Source organism: Bos mutus, chromosome 7 (genome assembly GCF_027580195.1).
Source record: "Bos mutus isolate GX-2022 chromosome 7, NWIPB_WYAK_1.1, whole genome shotgun sequence".
Taxonomy (NCBI): domain Eukaryota; kingdom Metazoa; phylum Chordata; class Mammalia; order Artiodactyla; family Bovidae; genus Bos; species Bos mutus.
The window spans coordinates 77,725,446-77,745,456 of record NC_091623.1 but is presented as its reverse complement, the minus strand read 5'-3'; the positions used below and the strand labels follow the sequence as shown (position 1 = coordinate 77,745,456).

Below are 20,011 nucleotides of genomic sequence, written 5' to 3'. Positions count from 1 at the left end.
ACAGGATGCATTTGCAACTTCAGTCCTTTCTGATTGAACAAGCCTGTGAGATAAGGATTTGGGAGAAACAGTCAGTGACTATACCTTCTCTCCCTTCAACAGAGGTTGTGCACAGGTTACATTCAAGCCACTGTGATCTGAAGTGTTTAAAAAGACTTAATTGCCAACCTTATTAGTTTCCTAGAACTGCCATAACCACATTGTCTGAGTTAAAACAACAGAATTTATCATCTCACTGTTCTGGAGGTCATTAAGTCTGAAACCATGGTGTCACCATCCCTCTAAAGGCCCTAGAGTAGAAGCTGTGTTCCTTGACTTGTACATACATTATTACAATCCTGAGTTTATCATCACATCCCTTGTTCTCTATACATGTCTGCTTTTGTGTCCAGACTTCCCCTTTGTATAAGTACACCAGTCATACTGGATTAGGGTCCACCCTACTGACCTCATTTTAAATTGATTACCTCTGAAAAGACCCTATTATCAAATAAGATCACTTTCTGAAGTACTGGGGTTAGGACTTTGAACTAACCTTTTTTTTTTTGGTGGGGGTTGGAGGGGGAGGAACATAGTGGCCATCCTCTCTAGAAGTGCCATAGCCCTCACCACTTCATGTCTGTTCCGTGTGGAGACCAAGGGTCACCACAGCGTACTGCTTTACACTTAGAATCTCTCTTACAGCTGAAAGACCTTGATGGGGGGCAAGAAGCTTTGCTGGTCTTAGTCATACAGATGGTGTTGAAACTGAGGGAGCCATGGATGGAAGGAAACAGAATCTGAGTCAACACTTTAGGGATGATTGCAGATCAGGAACACCTGTTTGAGATTTTAGATGAATGAGAAACTCATGAGGTGCCTCTCTTCTTGAGTTTGCTCAGATCTCCAGCCTCCTTTTCTCCTTAACCATAAAACACTAGGTACTGCCACAAATCATTGGCAAGCTTTGGGATTACCCCGTGAGCTGTTTCTGTTACATCAAGCTGTGGCTCTAAGCCTCAGTTTCCTGTTCTGTAAGATGCATCAAGAACCAAGCTGAGATGGTCTAGATCAGCCTTAAGTGTTCTCAGGAGATGGTACTGGAGTCAGGATCAGAAGTGGAGGGCAGAAGCGTGGCAGGCCTCATAGGAAGGAAGGTTTTCTACTTAAAGTTTGAAAATTGTTGGAAAGATCAGTTCCCACCCCCGAGCCTGGCCCCACATATAACATTGCTGTAGAGACTGTCTTGTTGTTCAGTCGCTAAGTCATGTCAGACTCTCTGCTATCCCATGAATATAGCAAGCCAGGTTTCCCTGTCTTTCATTATCTCCTGGAGTTTGCACAAATTTGATTATTGAATCAGTGATGCTATTCAACCATCTCATCCTCTATCACCCTCTTCTCCTCCTGCCTTCAATCTTTCCCAGCATCAGGGTCTTTACCAATGAGTTGGCTCTTTGCATCAGGTGGCCAAAGTATTGGAGCTTCAGCATCAGTCCTTCCAGTGAATATTCAGGGTTGATTTCCTTTAAGATTGACTGGCTTGATCTCCCTGCTGTCCAAGGGACTCTCAAGACTGCCTACTTTTAATAAATACCTCGGGGTGACTGTTGTCAGGAAAGTTTGAGAATCAGTAGACTACTGGATTTCTAAAAGACCCTGCAGTCTTTAGTCTGTTTTCTCCTAAAACCAAAGACCAAAAACCATGGCGGCGAGACTGGGAATGAATTCACTAAACTACAAGTGAATCAGAGTTTATTAGGTAGAAGTGGCCAAGGTGCAACATAAACAGAAGTAGGGAACACGCAAACTGAACCGAACCTGAGATTCCAGTGGGCGGGGCGGGGGGATCTGTCGTTTACACAATTCGCCACTTCCACCCGCACTGATACAGGGCTTGTTAGGGGAAATGAAGGAGTTATTTTAGTGGTAGGACCGGTGGTTCCGAAATGCTGTATACACCATATCCGTGAAGCTTTCGAGGTGAGGCCACCGGCTCAAGGTCGAGATTTCAGAGTGGATGCAGCCAGACCCACCAAGATGGCAACGATCGTGAAGCCCTGGGCGGCGATCCGGGTACGCATCATGAGCTGGGAGCGCTGGCTCTGTCCCCGGTGGAAGCAGTAGAGACCATAGGTAAGGGCGGCCGCAGTGCCCAGGCAGCCTGAAGAGGCGACAAAGCAGGTGGGAAGTGGCAGGCAGGTCCGGCTCTAGAGGGCCCCTCCCCTCTTTGGTCTTCCCTCTTCAGGGTCAAGATATTCTTAAACAGGAGCTGAGGAGAGCGCGCTGTGGGTTGGGGCCGAGGTGGGAGGGGTGGGCAGAAGGAGGGCCGGGGCAGGGGGGTGGTCCTCGGAGTTAAGAGTCCGCCGCGTCCCAGCGCCCCCAATCCAGTCTAGCTCCTTCTCCAATCACGTTCACCCCTCACCGCCCGGCCTCTTCTCATTCGGGTCACCCAGCTGGGGTCCCGATCCTCCCCTATTTCATTTCCTCTACATCACTGCCCTCTTGGTCTACAGTTCCTAAAGCTCCCACTTGCTTACCTATGGGTACCAATGGGTTCTCGCGGGTCTTACGAATAAACTTTTCCTTGAAGCTTTCCGAAGTGCTGTATACACTGGGGCTAAAGCCTTCAATGACTGGGGGCTGCGATGGTTCAAAGGGTGCCTCCGGAGTGACACGGCCAGGAGTCTCCATGTTTCAAGCAACAGCAGAAGGCGAAAATTCGGACGCTAAGCCCCGCCTCCTGATGAGGTCCTTAAAGTGGGGCAGGGAAAAGGGCTTTGCTGAACGTTGTACGCAGGCGCGTTCGCTCATGGCATTCTGGGAGTTATAGTAACCAGCCTGTGTCGCTGAGAAGAAGACTACATTTCCCGAAAGCCTGCAAAACCACGTGCTCCACTAGCCGGAAGGAGTCGCTACACGCGGTAGTTGGAGTGAGAAGCAGAGTCTAGTACTCCGTGCTGTGGTCAGTGCAATGCCCAAAGCCAAGGGAAAGACTCGGAGGCAGAAGTTCGGTTATAATGTTAACCGGAAGCGTCTGAACCGGAATGCTCGACGGAAGGCAGCGCCGCGGATCGAATGGTGAGGAGACTGGGGTTTAGAAGGCAGGAGACCTCGGCCAGGACGGCTAGCGAGATGACAGTCCCGCGACCGCCCTCTTTTTTTCCCCGTAGCTCACACATCCGACATGCCTGGGACCAGACCAAATCGGTGCGGCAGAACCTGGCCGAGATGGGTTTGGCTATGGACCCCAACAGGGCAGTGCCCCTTCTTAAGAGAAAGGTACTGACATGGTCCCGGCCTTGCCCTCCGCCGCCACACCATCCTGAGCTGGCTTAATCCTGTCTGTTACCTCCCTCAAGCCCTTCTTGGGTTTGTGACTTCCCTACAGCCAGCTGGGCCAGCCTGACTGCGTTGAGATTACCTTTAGTATCTCCCTTATACTGCCTCCCTTAGCACACATTGGACCTGGGTTGGAGCTTCCGTTTTCCTTCGGCACTCACTTTTTCTTTCTGAAATTAAACTATTTGGATCCCTTGGCATCTCAGTTTTCCAGAATTTATCTTTTTCTGCCCTTAACTTTCCTAATAAGGAGTTTGGAATCTTACTGTCCTCACTCCTTTCCTAAGTTATCCAGTCGTCCTTGGTCTGAGGCTTCCCTTAGGCTAGTTTCTCCGGAATAGTTCTTTTTCTGGACCACTTTCAAAAATAGCACCCCCTTTCCCTCAGTAACTTCTTTTCTACTTTAATTCCTTGGCACTTGTAAATACTTTATGGCATGTCATGTGGTATATTTATCTGTTTATTGTCTGTGCCTCTTTCCCCCAACATAATCTGCTTGGGGACAAGAACTCTGTGTTCCATTCAGTACTAAGCCTCACTCGGTGGTGCTTAGGATGTGACTAGTGGTCTATAGTTAATGAATGGGCTTGCTGATTGGGTTTGTCCCGTTGCCTTCAGGCAAATTTCTTATTATCTCTTTATGCTAGAGGAACAGGGCACTACTGTTTATTGAATAAATGTGAAATTATAGCCAAGCGCTGTCAGCCTGCTCCTTGCATAAGAGAAGGCATCTGACCTCTCTCCCTCATTGAAGTCTTAAGTGCTTTCATGTGCATTGCTCCATTTGATAATCACACAGTGAAGTGAGGCAGGCAAGGAATATTCTGCCCATTTTATAGATAGACGCAGAAAGATAAATTGCTTACTTGAGCATCTTGGGAACCAAAAAGCATCCAGGGCATTAGCTCTTTTGGTCATCTATTCTTGCCTGACCTTGTGGAGGGACCCTTATGGATAAGGCAGTTGTGCTGGGATGGGCAGGAGCCTTTAGGATTTTCCCTCATCCAGGATATTTCTTCTGTCTACTGTTCTCATGGTCTCTGTTCTCTGCAGGTAAAGGCCATGGAAGTGGATGTAGAAGAGAGGCCTAAGGAGCTTGTGCGGAAGCCTTATGTGCTTAATGGTGGGTGTGGGCCACAATTTCTCTAGGTCAGCATCCTATACAGGGCTGGAAAGGACCCTCAGATGTTCTCATGGTACAGATGGAGAAACTGAAGTTCAGAGGGAGGAAGTGAGCCGGTCCAGGGCTCAGCTGGCAGAGGTAGAACTGTGTCCTGGCCGAGACATTTTCAGTCTACTGACTAAGTTCCAATGTGTGAAGGGAGGCCAGAGATGTTCGGGGAGGACGTAACCAGTGCCTGAGAGGATAAAGGAGAAAACAATAAGTCTCAAGCATGAATTCAGCTTCTCATGAGTTTAAGGATGAACAGATATTTTTTTTTTTTTAGAGATTCCACCATATAATCTTTGCAATGAGGATGAGATAGTTGGATAGCATCACCGATTCGATGGACATGAGTTTGAGTAGGCTCCAGGAGTTGGTGATGGACAAGGAAGCCTGGTGTGTTGCAGTCCATGGGGTCTCAGAGCCAGACATGACTGAGTGACTAAACTGAATCTTTCCAATGATAAATCAACTTTATGTATTTTAAGGCTATAGAGACTGAATATTAAAACAAGAGGGTAAATTCTGCAAAGTTTGAAGATTTGAATGACCAGACATTTAAAAAATATTATTTATTTATTTTTGGCTATGCCTTCATTGCTGCTTAGGCTGTTCTCTGGTCATGGCAAGCATCGCAGGCTTCTTATTGTGGTGGCTTCTCTCGTGGAGCACAGGCTCTAAGAGCACAGTCTTCAGTAGTTGCAGCACGTGGGCTCAGTAGTTGTGGCTTCTGGGCTCTAGAGCACAGGCTCAAGAGTTGTGTCCACGGGCTTCGTGCTCCACTGCATGTGAGATCTTCCCAGATTAGGTATCGAACCCGTGTCTCCTACCTTGGCAGGCCAATTCTTTACCTCTGAGCCACCAGGAAAGCCCTCTGACCAGACATTTGATATAGAATTCCATGAATTCTTGTCTGTAGTCTATTTTAGTGATTCTTGTAAGAGTTACTGCACAGGATTGTATATACAAAATCATGTGTACTTAGTGTAGTGAAAGCTAATCTTAAGTTTTACTTTTAATTCTTTAATTAAAATTTTTAAAATTATGGTTAAAAAAAATCCCACAAAATTTACCATTAAAAAAATGTAAATTGTGGCAAAAAATAAAAACCCTCAAAATTTACCATCATAATAATTTAAAAAATATATAGCTCAGTAATGGTGTGCGTGTGTGTTCAGTCACTAAGCCATGTCCAACTCTTCTGACCCCTTGGACTGTAGCTCTCCAGGTACTCTAAGGATAGGTTTTCCCAGGCAATAATACTGGAGTGGATTGCCATTTCCTTCTCCAGGGGATCTTCCCCATCCAGGGATTGAACCTGCATCTCCTGCATTGCAGGCAGATTCTTTACTGCTGAGCCATCAGAGAAGCCCAGCTATTTTAGGAGTGAGGCCATATTGACTCCAGAGTTTGGTTTTTCCCCTCATGTGGAACAGTGAGGTGCCTTGGGCCCTAGTTCCTACAGCTCAAGTTCTCATTTATTCACACCTTTTCATTTCACATATTAACACTTTTAAGAGGTTCTCAAAGAATTTTAGAGCTGGAATGGAGCCCTGCATTGTGGACAAGCAATGTGTCTTCATCTCTGTCCCTAGTACCTGGCACTAAGCAGGGATTTTTAGTTTGGTACCTTCCTTTCACCCATCTGAGACCCAAAGAGAGGTGACTTATTGCCATGCTGATGGATGCTTGTGCCATAGGCAGAGCCTGGGACCTGAGGGGCTAATGAGGAAGGTTCTAGTACTGAATTTGGAGAAGAAGAGGGGAAGGTCATCACTTGGCCAGTGTATTAACTCTTGTGGCTTAGGATTGACTGCGCAGCTCAACTTATGCAGGAAGCAAAGCTTCATTCCCTGTCTCTTGGCTTCTCTCAACCCAGACCTGGAGGCAGAAGCCAGCCTTCCGGAAAAGAAAGGAAATACACTGTCACGAGATCTCATTGACTATGTTCGCTACATGGTGGAGAACCATGGGGAAAACTATAAGGTAAGTGGTTCAGGCCTGGCAGGAGGAACCACTTGGGTCCTTGGAGAGGGTACCCTGGACCATTTGGGGTCTGATCTGCTTGGCTAGTGCCTGTTTCCTGAGATTGAGTGGAAACAAAGAGGAAAGATACCCTAGGAAATGGATCCCTTTGACAGAATGCTTATAATTGGGTAGACTGAAGAGCCTGTGGTGTGTATCCCACTCATAAATATATATTGTTTGCTCACATGGTATTTTTAATGAACTGCAGGTGACCCTTGAACAACCTGAGGTTAACCTGTGTATAATTTACAATTGGTCCTCCCAGTCTGCAGTTCCTCAAATCTCGGGATTCAACTGACCATGGACCATGTAGTGCTAAAGTATTTACTCCTGAAAAATACCCATTATAAGTGGACCCATGCACTTCACATCTGTGCTGTTCAAGAGTTAACTGCTGTTCAGGGGTTAACTCCCATTTTAATTATGGGAGGTCTCAACTCCTTTTTTTTTTTTTGGCTTCTCTTAAAAATGGAAAGATCTGGCTACACTGGGACCCTGTGCCCAGGTGGGATCAGTTGGTGATGGACAAAGAATGAGCTACTCAGCGGGTCTCAGCTCCTGCCTAGTCTCTGAGGGTACTTGTACCCATTTTCCCACATACACTATGACTTTTGACACGAGGAATCTGAATCTCAGGGATGGGCAGTACCTTGTCCAATGCAGGGCTAGGGATTTGAACTTGGCCTGTCCAGCCTTCTTCATTCAAGTGGCCCTTTTCTTTCCTTAGGCTATGGCCCGGGATGAGAAGAATTACTATCAAGATACCCCAAAACAGATTCGGAATAAGATCAACGTCTACAAGCGCTTTTACCCAGCAGAGTGGCAAGCCTTCACTGATTCTTTGCAAAAGAATAAAATGGAGGTTGAGTGATGGTTTATGCCTGCCCCAGGTTGAGGCTTCCTCTTGGACCAGAGAAGCAAGGAGTGGTGTGCATCTACAGATGAGGCCAGCCAAACCCCATGGAATCAAAGGGTTACAATGCACGTGCACGCGTACACTCTCTCTCTCTCTCTCTCACTTTTCACTTTGGAGAAGATACTGTCTCCCAGAGGCTCCAATTTATATTCTTCTGGGGGCTCTGGGAAAAGCCAGAACCTGCTGTTTTCTGAGCGCGTGGTTTGTTTGAATATAGTCTGTGTACAATAAAATAGTTATTTTTACTTCTCTGACAGTTTTGTATTTGCCCTCCCAGCCAAGCCCTGGGGCTGCCCCCTTCAGTAACCTCCTCAACCAAAGTAAAGAGGCCAGTCAGTCCTTTGCACATTCATGTACCCTCCTAGGCACAGCTGCCCTCCCTTTTCTCCCCTGTTCTGGTTCTACTGCTTGCTACCTTGGTTTCCTGAATAGCAGTTCCACTATCACTTCTACAAAAAAGTGAGTCAGTCACTTAGTCACGTCTGACTGTGACCCATGGACTGTAGTCTGCTAGGCTCCTCTGTCTATGGGATTCTCCAGACAAAATACTGGAGTGGGCAGTCATTCCCTTCTCCAGGTATCTTCCTGACCCAGGGATAGACCCTGGGTCTCCTGCACTGCAGGCAGATTCTTTACCATCTGAGCTGACTAATACTTTTACGGAAGCCTGGGCTGCTTGGGAGAGGCCTCCAGTGGTGGCCCCACCCCAGGCTGGGGGCTGGTGAACTGGTTTTCTGTGGCTCTGGTCTGAAGCCCGTTGTGGCTCGAGTGCCAGCGGATAAGATGCTATATAGCTGCCTCCTGATCTGCCTTCAAGTGACCTGCCTTTGCTGCTTGTCTTTTGAGTCTGAAGTCCCCAAACCTGCTTTCTGAGATGTCTGTTGGACTGCTGAATGCAACTCTGCTGTGTACCACGTCCTGGGCTGCACACTGCATGGCATTCCTTCGGGCCTGGCTTGTGTAATTTGGTGGCATGATTGGTATGTAGCAGGATTATAGTCACAGTGAGGTGGGTGCTGGGCATTTTGATTCATTATTGTCAGGTATCAATAATATAAAAACCTTCTGTTCCTGAGGTTTCTCCTTAAGTCACATAAAACTTGTCTCCCCTCACTGCTGTAGGAAAGGAGTTAAGTATTTTTACATAAAACATTTCACAAAAAACCCACACAGTTGTGTGGTTTTATCTTCTCACTGGTAAGGAAACAGGCTTGAGAGGCATTAACATGGGGTTTGAAGTTACTCTGTCCAATGACTACGCCTAGACTTTCGCTTGCTGGCCTTCTCTTCGGCCACTGAAAGCAGCCCACTGTCTCACACCATTAAGGCGGGCTGGAAACTGGACAGAAACCTGCCTTTTGGACTCGGCTTGCTAGACTCCAGCAGTGACCGTCACCGTGAGCGAAGGCTTTAGGAATGAAAGCTTTAGGAATGCAGAAGTCCTTCAGAGCATTCTGAAATCAGGCCTGTGACCGGGCCAGGCCCTTAACCTTGTTTCTTCACCCAGTTCAGCTGCCATACCACAGGGCTTTGCGGAAGCCTTCCATACCACCTTCCTCTGCTCCCAGGCTGTGTCAGTGTCCTGGAGTTCCCCCAGCCCCGACTTCTGTAGCCAATGCCAGTAACTGTCTTTTAGTCTGGTTGGACATCCCCTACCAGACTGGGCTTGAATCCAGCGACCTTGTGAGGGAACCACAGAGCCCAACCCAAGGGCAGGTGTTGGGGGGGACACTTGTGGAATGGTGCCACCTCCATTCTGACCTCTGGTATGGAGGCAGTCAAAGCTGTTCTCCAATTCTGTAAAGCAATTATTCTTCACTTAAAAAACAAAACAGCATTGCTAAAATTAAAAAAAAAGTTCTCACTTCCATTTTCATGCCTAGCTCTGGCCCTGTCAGCTAGAACTCCTACAAGGAAGGGTTTGGGTATCTCCCCAAAAGTACTGTTAGGCCAAAGCTGATGTACCCACCCACCCCAGTGTGGACTGAAGGGATTGGGATTTGCTGTGGGACGTGTTCTGGGACCACCCTCCATAGCTGTCCCTCCCTGGGACTGCTAAGCACCAAGCACGTTTGTTCCTCAAAATCAGAATTTATATGAAACCACCACCAAATTTTTGGCATTTATTGTACACAGCCACCAACACTCCATTTTATGCAGTTTGTGGGCCTGGGTTCACAGGGCATGGGCTGGGACAGCAAGGCTCCTTTACTTCAGATCTGATGGCAATCTTCCCCTTGTCCCTTTATGGGCCCATCTCCAGGAGGCAGCAGGGAAAGCTGGAGGTTTCCCTCTAAAGAGTTACTAGAGAAGACTTGGAGAAGGTGACAGCAGTCGGCAGGGGTGAGGCAGACTGCTGACTGTGCAGGTCTGAGGTCTGGGGCAGCTGTGAGAGGACGAGGATAGACGCCATAGACGAGTTTCAGCCGCTGGTTTGAGATGCTGGCAGTTGCTACTAACCTAGCCTAAGAACAAAATATTTTCCAAAGGCAAGTGGAAACATTTTTCTGGAGAATCGGGGGTCTCATTCAGACATGCTGGAGCTGTGAAATTTTTCACCAGCACTTCTGAGGAGGGTCCGGAGGCCCGGAGGGACCAACTTCACCTCCTCTCCAGTCCTCACAGCTGGATACCACTGTGTTGGCACAAGCTTACAACGGATGGTTCCAAACACCAGGAGGTGCCAGAGGAGGCTTTTTGGGATAGGCAGCTGGTCCAAGGTGGTAGTCCCAGTAGCCTCAAGAGCCCTCTTGCCTAGACCATCCACGTGTTCAAGCTCTGGGCCAGGCTGACCTCTCTTCAGAAGGACAGCAGCATGTCAGAAGCCATGATTTCATTCAAATAACTTCAAGAGCAGAAGCCCCCAGTGTCAGCGTGCATGATTCACAGGTTCAACCGGCACACAGACGCATGAGCTGCCTTCCCAAGCATGAAGTGGGCACTGTATGGTCTTCATGAGAGTGCGAGAGCTGCCCGGCTGTCCATTCGCTAGTGCCAAGCTCAGGTGGGGCGGAGGGGGAAACATGGTGTCATCCCGGTTAGTCAGGAGCTGCACTTGAGATGAACAGGTTCCCCAAAGCAGCCACCTAGGCTCTTGAGCCAAAGTCACATTCAGGAACAACTACATAAGAGCGCAAGGCAGTCAGCGGTTCTGAAAAAAGGCCCTTCCGCGACTCTGCCCAGCCTGGTCCTGGTAGGAACCGGGACACAAGCACTGTCTGGCTCCCCGCCTGGAGGACAGGTCAGCAGAGGAGTGCTGCCGTCAGCCACAGACACGCGCACACCCACAGGCTGACAGGACGTCCATACGGCCTGTACAGGCACCAACGGCCACCGCCCCGGACCTTCAGTGCTCCTCGGTGGTGTCTCCTCGTGTGCCTCGGGACCTGTTGGCTCTGAGACTGGTCTTTGAAAGCTGCTCAAGTACGTAACTCTATTCTCACCTCCTGACAGTGGGGACTTTAAAAACTGTACTACATAGTGATATGCACTAGACCAAAGGCAGAGCTTAATTAGTAGAAAAGGGCGCCCCTCTCCAAAATGTTGGCTCCAAGGCTAACTTTCAAGTATTAACGCTAGAGGACAAGGTGAAGTTCACAGAACAGAGAAGTAAAGTCTCCTCACTTTCTGCCAGCAAAATGAAGTGTCAGCAGAGTTTCAAAGGCTACTCTAAAACCCAAGTCATTCCCAAAATATTTAAAATAAAATCAGTCAAATCACTTAAGACAGAAAGTTAATCGGAATTTCAAAGAAAAGTGATTCTATTCTGAGACACCTTCCCGGCCCACCCTTCTTGCACCCGCCACAGTATGAAACTGTGGCACGCTGAGTAAATGTCAAATGAAACAAAGGCACATAATCTCTATTCTCAATTAAAAAGCAAACTGAGTTGGTTCCCTCCTCAAAAAAAAAGGCCCATTTGTGGCTGTCAACTCTTCAGTGGCCTCTTGACAGACAAAAGGTTCCTTCTGCCTGCACTGAAGAGTCAGTACAGAGATAGTCTTTAAACTGGCTGATCACCGGAAACAGGAGAATCACGGAATGTGTTCTGGAGAGGACACCAGCTATTCTGTCCAGCTTTGCCTTAGCTGCACAATCAGCAGGTCCAGGAAGGCTGTGCGATATACTCAAGGCTACCCATTGGTTGGTCTGCTAATTCTAATTTCTTTGTAAGAGTAACTATGATGAAATTGCCTCTCCCAGAGTCATTTGTTACCTCTACAGAGTTTGTGTACCTTTGACGTATTAGGCCAAGTATTGGAGTTCAAGTTCATATGGGTCATGGTGAAATTCTATGACATCAAGTACAGCCACAAAGGGTTGGGGGAGGAAGAGCTCTGTCTCCATTGACACGTGTAGCTTACCACACTGTCATTCATGATTCCAGCTATTTTCCTCAAAGATCCAAATTTTCCATGACAGTCATCTAGGGTTTGGATAACAGCACCTAGAAACAGAGCCTAAAACTTGGGCCTGTTCCTTTTATAAATAAATAAATAATTAAATGCAGTCTGGAGGCCAACATCCTGCTCCCCTGACAAGTCTTCCCAGGAACACAGGCAAGCTCCTTCCTTCCCCAGACTTATGTAAACATGGGCATTGGCACAGTTAAGTGTAAGAGTAGCAGCTTCTGACTCCAGATTGGGGTGGGTGTGGGTTTCAGTCTCTCTGATTAGGGGGTGAAGACCACTTACTCTCTATTTAAGAGGTTAGCAGGCTGGACCTCAGCCTTGGGAAAGCAGGGAGGTTTCAGGAAGCTTCTTGCCAGGATCTCTAGATTCCTCCTCAAGCTTCCTATCTTTATAGGTTGGTTAGAAAGCCACCACCTAAATCACCTCTCTTTAAAAGGGATGGCCCAGAGAGGCAGGGATTGCACAAGGCCACGAGCCAGCTGGGGTTGGAGCATAAGGCAGGACAGGGAGTCTGAGCTCGTGGCTTACGGCCCAGAACCTGCCCACACGAGAGGGTGCAAAATCACCAGAAGGGATCAGTCTAGGGTCAGGGCGTACTTCGGACACCTACACCAGTCCTCACCCCTTGGGACCAGCAGGGCGGGGAGAACTGAGCCTGCTGGGCAGCTCGCTGTACAGGTCAGAGGATGAGGCTGCCTTCCTTGGTGAAAGTGGGATCCACTTGCTGCTCAGAATTAGCAAGACACTGTCCTCTCCCACCCTTGGCCTCAACTGCCTCCTTGCTTCAGCCTCATGGCTAGCTCACTGGGAGGCCTCTGTGTGGTTCTTGGCCTCACCCAGGCCCTGCTCTTGAGGGTGAGGAGGGAAGAAGGGAAGAGATGTTATGTAGACCGTGCCCCAGGCCCAGGCTGGAGATGAAGAAGCAGGAGGAGCAGAACTGAAGTCTCCAGGGCTGGCTAGTGAGCGGGTGGGCGCCAGCCTAGGAGAGAAGCTCCAGGAGCAGTTTCCAGATGTGCACGGTGCCAGGATTTTCAAAGCTGGTTCCTGCAGGGGCGATGCTGGCTGCCAAGAGGAAAACTTCCCGCTGGCTATCGACAGCCTGCAGGCCCAGCTCCTGTTGCAGCTCCACCATACTCATGGCTTCGCTCAGGTCCTGGGATGAAACGGAGACGTCAGGCTGGATTGAGAGTGTGTCCCAACTACCCACCCTTGTCATCTGTGAAATAAACTGTTCATCGGCTCCCTGGGGGGAACGCTGGAGCCTGAGTTCTCTCTTGCCCAGTTGGTCTAAACTCACTTCCTCATCTCTGACTTTCCTTGGTATCAGCTTCTTTCCACCCCCTCATTCTCACCCATAGCCACTGTGCTAAGAAACAGCACGTCCTCTAAGTCAGGCATTGTGATAGGTACTCATCTCATTTAACTCACTGTCCATACTAAACTGATGGGGAAATCAGCTCAGGGAGGTGGTATCATTTAGCAAAGGAAACAGTGACACGTGGCAGAGCCAGGTTTTAAACCCAGGTTGGTTTGATGACCAAGTTTATGACCTTTACAGAAATCTTAGCTCAGTTTCCTAAATTCAATGGTGGAGAGATCTTATGGTAAGGTCACTTTCAGACAAAGGCCTCACCTCCCCTAGACTCCTAGAAACCTGTTGAGGAAAAAACAGAGGCCACTACTCAGCATGGCTGGTGATGGTGCATTTAATTTCAAGCCTGGCCCAAGATTAAAAGGTTTCTTCTTGAAGCAGTTCATAGAATGATGGGACCGTAGGTGCTGTCTTCTGTAAAGTTTAAAATCACTATAAACCATAGTTTATATATAAGATGACACGATTCATTGTCCAAACTGGGTTACTTCTGAGACTCAAAGTGGGAACTAGTATAGTTGTATCAGAGCAACAGGCATAGCTGGGGCCTGTCATAGGCAGACCAGAACATAAGGTTACCCTGTTTGTAACTGTGCCAGATATTTCTTGATAGGCAGAGGAAACCTGAGGTCTAAGACAGACAGAATGTCTCCAAGCCAGGCTGGAAACATGTCCCACAGCTCTCAGGGCCATGGGCCCATGCCACCTGAAACACAACAGGACTCTGTACTGCGGCAGAGAATGGCACCGTAAGTATGTGATGCCAAGAGTTACTGGGCCAGGAGACGTATATAGCATAGAGTGAAGAGCAGGAAATCTGAGGAGGATCTGAGCTCAAGACCTGGCTTTGCCACATAGCAGCTGTAACTTTGGGCTAACGTCAAGGCCTATAGTGAGGTCATGATTACAGTGTGCTTAGCATGCTGTGAGCACACAGTAAATGTTAGTTATTAGTATTTAACTTGTTAACTTCTTACCACTTCCCAGCTATAGCTCTCTGATCTAGAGTCAGAGATCATTAGGGACATAGCAGAGTGGAAAAGGTGCAATTAGAGTAAAACTTCCCAATTTACTATTTTCAAGGTGTACAAAATCTCTCTGAGCTTCAGATTCCCTGTATGTAAAATGAAAACAGTATCCCATAGCTTACAGAGTGAATAGAAACATCATATGAAATATTATTCAAAACCACACCTCAGACACAATGGACACAGAGAAATTATTTTTCTCATTCTTCCAGGATGACAAATGACAGGGAGGCAGAGAGGATGAGGGATGAGGAATGAGGACACAGCACAGGTACCAGAGGGGGCGACAGTATCAGCTGTGTGCTGCAGGTCATGGGTCTAGGCCCGAATCCCTCTCCGGTGCTCCCTGCCCCAGGCATCGTGGATCAAGCCCAGCTGACCGCAGCCAGCCTCCCATGGCCCTCACCTGCTTGTTGGCCACCACCACAACAGGCAGGTCAGGGTCCTTGTCCAGCAGCTTGTGCAGCTCCTGTCGGGCCCACGGCAGCCGCAGCCGGTCAGCCGAGTCCACCATGAACACCAGCACATCCACTTCATTCACAAACTCCTTCCAGTAGAAGCGCAGATTCTGGCTGCCGCCGACTGAGGAGAGGCCAGGGGCCAGCTCAGAGCCTCCCTGGGCCCGGACTCTCTACTTACAGCCCACCCCCACGTCACTTCCAGCCTCCCAAGGCTCCACTGGCCAATGGAGCAAGGGAAAGTCCACGGGTTCCTGAGCCAATCGGACCTGGGTGCAGCTCTAGCTCTGACAGCTATATCTCCCTGAGCAGGTCGACACCTCTGAACATCAGTCTCTTCCTCACTCAACTTACCTAACAGGTTGTAGCAAAACCCCAAAGTACTATACACAATGTACCTTTCACAGGACTGGGGTATAAGATGTCCTCAAAACACAGTACTCTGGTTCTTTGTCCTGGCCTGTCCTGCCTCCTCCCAATCCCTAGCTTCCTCCCAGGTCAGTGGCTGTCGTCAGCAGCCAGGACCCCCTGTGCTGCCTGAGAACAGCCATTCTCCATTCAGTTTTTCTTGTTCAGTCTGGTTGCCCCATTTTCTTTCCTTGGAAAGGCCATACTCAATCCTGCCACCGTGTGGCTGTCCAAGTAGCACCTCCCCCAACCTGGGTTGCATTCCTGTTCCTCTGTGTCCCTCTGCAAAGTCCTCAATGGTCACCCCTGCATCCTAGTGTTTCTGATTAGACTTCTGACACTTACGGACTCTCAGCTCTTTGAGAGTTAGAGCTATGTATCTCTGGATCCCCCCAAAGCCCTCAGCACAATGCCTGGCACATAGCAGGCACTCAACAAGTATATACTGAGTACTTACTAGGTGCCAAGCACTGATCTGGGTGCTGGGGACACAGAGGTCAGCAAGGCAGGCAGGGGAGCCCTGCTCTCAAGGAGCTCCCTCTGTAACCAGGACCAACACAGCAGTAACACAAAAACACATTCCACAAGGGAAGGAAATAAAACAGAAAAAGTGAAAGTGGTGGGGCGGGGTGGGGGTAGTGTCTGCTGGTGGCTTTGGATTGGGTGGTCTGAGAAGGTGGCCTAAGGAGGTGGCATGTGAGCTGAATCTGGGATGATGACAAGGAGCTGGTCATGAGAAGAGGCAGAAAAAAGCGTTATAGGCACCGGACAGGGCAAGATCCATGTGTTCAAGAAACAGAAGGCATTCAAGGTGGCTGAGGCGCTGCCAGAGGGGGAGAAGGAGCCACGACCAGCAGGGCTGGACCACACAGGGCCTGTAAGGCCACAGAGAGGCTGTGGGGAGCCCCAAAAGCATTTTAAGCAAGAATGACATGAAGTGATACGGATTTCTGAAAGATGCTGCTGGTCAACATTGAGGACAGAAGTGGAATCAGGAAGACCAGCAAGGAGACTGCTGTAGTACTGATAGGTGACCGTGGATTGGGACAAGCAGGCAAAGATGGAGGTGGGAAGAAACAGACAGATGCAAACTCTATTGGAGGATAAAGCTGACAGAACTAGTTAATAAAATGGATATAGGAGATGGGGGTGGGGAGGGGAGGGAAAAGTCAAAGATCCACAAGGGGCTCATTCTCAGCCGGGCTCCAGGCCAAGCACTGTAGGTGACCATAGCAAACTGAGTGGTGTGGCAGGGGAAAGGCCCCGGACATGAATGGGAGATCTGGGTTTGAATCCAGGTTGAGTGACCTTATTGAGCCTGGATACTGTCTCTGCCAGACAGAGTGGGCCTCAACTGCAGAACCCCCATCTGAATTTTCTGTGTCCTGGGCACGAGAGATGGAAACACAGAAAGCATGCTAAAAGGCCTGAATCTCAGGTGAATATCAATGTTTGCTACAATCAGGGAAGAAAGATGTAGCCAGGGCAGGCTAGCAGGCAAGGCCCTGAGACCAGAGGAACTGGGCCCATTGAGGCCAACGGCCAGGCCTTGAGTCTGATCCCACCACTTTGGCACTTAACTAAACCCACTGAGTCTTTATGGTCTGAGTAATATGGCGGGCAGAAATCCACCTGTTCCTTTCCACTGAGTCTGTGACTGGACACAGGGGTAAAGTACTGCTGCCCTCTCAATACCCTCTCTCCTAGCCTCTCCTGAAATCCCAGGAAGCCTAACATTGAGGGCAGGAGGCTATTCAGATCCTCCTTTGATCACTCACTCAACAAGTGATCTTCCAGGTACCTGACTGGGGCTGGGCCCTAGGGGCCAGAGCTGGATCAGATTTATCTGTGCCCTAGATGCGCAGTCCGGGACTCAGGGAGGTATGTGGCAAACACAGTAGCAGAAGGGGAGCCCAGAGCAAGAACTCTTAAGCTAGCCTGGGGGTCAGATAAGGCTTCATGGGATATCACCTTTGACCTGAACCTTGAAGGATGAACAGCAGTTCATAAAGGGAAGAAGGGCTTTCCAGACTGGGAGAACAGTGCATACAAGGCACAGATGATAAGAAAGAAAAAAGCAAGCACCCTTCAGAAACCCTGGAGAATTCCATGGGTTGAGAAGGCTGACAGGCTACACAGTCCATGAGGTCCTAAAGAGTTGGACACGACTGAGTGACTATCACTCATTTCAGAAGCAAGCAATGTACAGGGTGCTTAATATCGAGAGCCCAAGCTAGACAGCATTAACAGACTGGCAAGCTGCCTGAGCTTGGATAAATTATTTAACTTTCTGGGCCTCACTGCCTCATGCAAGACATATATAATGAACGTAATAACTCTTTCCAGTTTTATGGAGTTGTTGGCAGGGCTTTTTAAAGTGCTGTCTGTCAAGTGCTTGGCATACAGGAAACTTTAGCTGTGAGTCTATCAGGGTTAGGCACGTGGGCTGCAGTAAGGTCGAGGGACAGGCGGCGACCAAACCAGAGAACAGAGCAGTGTTGGACTCCATCCTGTACCCCAGGGACACATGGGAAAGATTTTCCACAGGGGCGTGTCCTGCTTAGATAACAAGCCCCAACTTGGGTCCAGCTGAGATGATGGGGGAGACGGGCGCGGGGGGAGGGGGTGTCTGCTCACTCTCCAGCAGGTCCACCTCGAAGTTCCTGGTGGGCAGTCGCACGGAGTTGAAGCCCCAGGTGGGGATGTGGCCTTCCAGCGGCGGCTTTCCGGCCAGCACGCGCAGGAATGTGCTTTTCCCGGAGCCGTCCAGCCCCAGCACCAACACCTCGCGCTGCTCCAGCTCCTCCAGCGCCGGCTCCACGTCCTCCTCATCCTCGGGCTGCGGAGCACGGGTCAGGCTGCGATCGGCACCCTCCGGCCTCACCCTTCCCCCAGGGAAGACCGAAAGCCCAAAGCGCACATCCCCGCCCTCCCGCCATCAAGGGACTGCCAGGCCCGCTCTGGTGCACACGAGCGCTGCCAATAGAGTCCTGAATTCCCAAAAGCCGTTCTTCTAGCCTTCCCTGGGTGACCTCATGCAAATTCCTCCGCTTCCCTTACTCAGCCTCCCTAGACTGACAATCCCTCCTCACTCCATGGAGGCAAGAAGCGCCGAATCCCGGCAACAAACGAAACAGCGGCGGGCCAGCGGGAGGGGCCGGAGGGCATCCCGGGCTGGACGCACAGCGCAGGCGCCAGCTGGGCACCGGCTGCACCCGGCGCTGGCGGGACAGCGCTCCCCGACCGCGCGCTCGCGCCCCGGCCCCCGCGAGTAAGCCGGAGGCCTACAGCGGCGCAGCACAGCACACGCCCCCAAACGCCCAGCGGTTCCAGGGTTCCGGGACTCCCAGTCGCCCGCCACGCGCCCACCAGCGTGACGCCTGCGGCGCCGAGCTCTCAACTCGCAGGGCGGCGGTCACACCCCCTCGGCTGCACGCGCGGAGGCGCCGACCCTCCTCGGGCACTCACGTCCCACTCGTCCCACTGTGGAAGGCCGGCAGGCTCAGCGCCCCACCAGGCCTCGCCTCCGTCCCAGCGTCGCTCACGTCCGCTGCCGAAGTAGGTCTTCCAGAGGATGAAGAGCACCGAACCGAGCACGGCCGCCGCGCCACCCAGCGCCAGCACCAAGGGGCTCAGCGGCCGCGGCGCCATCGGGGCGGGCGAGGAGCGCGAGTGCCGGTTGCACAGGCCGAACCAGCCGGCCTGTAGAAGATGGCCCCGCTGCGACTGCCTCGGCCGCGCCCACCCACCCAACCAACCCAGCCCCGCACTACAAGCCCCACAATGCACCGCCGCTGTCGCGACAGGCGGCGGGAGCTGGGGGCGCGGCCCGGAGCGCGGGGTCCTCCCGCCCACTGCGCTAGGTGCGGTGTAGAGCGAGAGGCTGTGCCGGTGCAGGACAAGACGTGGTTACATTGGCATCTACCGAGCACTTACTGTTAGGGGGTTAGCCCAAGACGTTTTAGGTTACCCCTTAAAACAGTGCCCCTTGTTAGGGAAAACAGGCCCTATTCGCACCTTCTTGTGTGGGTGCAGCCTGCATTCAACCACATGTGGTATGCTTCCTGGGTATCCCTCATGATCTCCGAGAGGAATTGCAATGGGATGGCAGGTTATGGACTGGCAGGGGCCGGATTGGAACCCAGGTCCCTGACTTTTAGTACTGTCTGCCTTCTGTTGGCTGCTGCCTGGCTCCCAGGGGTTCTGCTCTCTTGGAGTCTCTTGATGAAGCGTCCTGATGAAGCCAGCCGGGGCAGGGAATCAGTGTTTAGACCTGACCACTTTGTCCCGTGACCCCCAGTGACTGCCAAAGTTTCCAGGGTGTAGCACAAGGAGGAAAAGCAGGAGAAACGGGCCCGGACTACTCAAGAGGAGGAACCCCATGAGAAACTCTGGGGTGAATGGGTTTATTTTTATTGTAAATCGCTTCAAGCCATTTTATAGACCAGGGTGCATTCTGGGCTTTTTTCTAGTCACCCACAGGTATGCTCAGATCTCTCCTGTTTCCTCTGCCTCTCCTTTCCATTTCAGACCCACTTCTGGATAATGTGCATTTTCTATTCCTCACTCCCACCAATCCAGAGAAACTATTCTTAACAGGGTCTCTAACAAACTCATTAAATCCCTTGGTAGTGAAATAAGAGGGGAGAAGATGTTGCCAGTGTTGGTGGTTTAGTTGCTAAGTGGTGTCCCACCCTTAGGACCCCATGGACTGTAGTCCATTAGCCATAAGACATGACAAAGACTGGTTAGAACCAGCTAGGTCCAAGATGGTGGAAGAGTCGACTTCCAGTAGACCTTGAGCCTCATCATATGCTCAGCCATATGTTAGCATATGCTAAGTGATATACCCACCAGTACCATGACAGTTCTGAGGCTACCCATAAAAGGCCAAAAAGTGGAT

At 50.2% G+C, this 20,011-nt stretch overlaps 3 protein-coding genes across 3 annotated transcripts; 1 reads left to right on the top strand and 2 right to left on the bottom strand.

Annotated features, from left to right (window-relative positions):
- Positions 1-1,717: 1,717 nt before the first annotated feature.
- HIGD2A (HIG1 hypoxia inducible domain family member 2A) lies at positions 1,718-2,724 on the bottom strand. The gene is made up of 2 exons (XM_005892575.3): positions 2,520-2,724; positions 1,718-2,143 (listed from the first exon to the last, which is right to left on the bottom strand). The coding sequence occupies exons 1-2, from the start codon at positions 2,671-2,673 to the stop codon at positions 1,977-1,979; spliced, it is 321 nt and encodes a 106-aa protein (XP_005892637.1). The 5' UTR covers positions 2,674-2,724; the 3' UTR covers positions 1,718-1,976.
- Positions 2,725-2,872: 148 nt separating this feature from the next.
- NOP16 (NOP16 nucleolar protein) lies at positions 2,873-7,529 on the top strand. Its single transcript, XM_005892576.3, has 5 exons — positions 2,873-3,060; positions 3,153-3,261; positions 4,375-4,444; positions 6,366-6,472; positions 7,242-7,529. Exons 1-5 carry the CDS (start codon positions 2,954-2,956, stop codon positions 7,383-7,385), a joined length of 537 nt encoding a protein of 178 aa, XP_005892638.1. The 5' UTR covers positions 2,873-2,953; the 3' UTR covers positions 7,386-7,529.
- A 1,993-nt stretch (positions 7,530-9,522) lies between these two features.
- Positions 9,523-18,862, bottom strand: ARL10 (ARF like GTPase 10). Its single transcript, XM_070374113.1, has 4 exons — positions 18,577-18,862; positions 17,746-17,947; positions 14,649-14,824; positions 9,523-12,995 (listed from the first exon to the last, which is right to left on the bottom strand). Exons 1-4 carry the CDS (start codon positions 18,757-18,759, stop codon positions 12,822-12,824), a joined length of 735 nt encoding a protein of 244 aa, XP_070230214.1. The 5' UTR covers positions 18,760-18,862; the 3' UTR covers positions 9,523-12,821.
- Between the last annotated feature and the right edge of the window lie 1,149 nt (positions 18,863-20,011).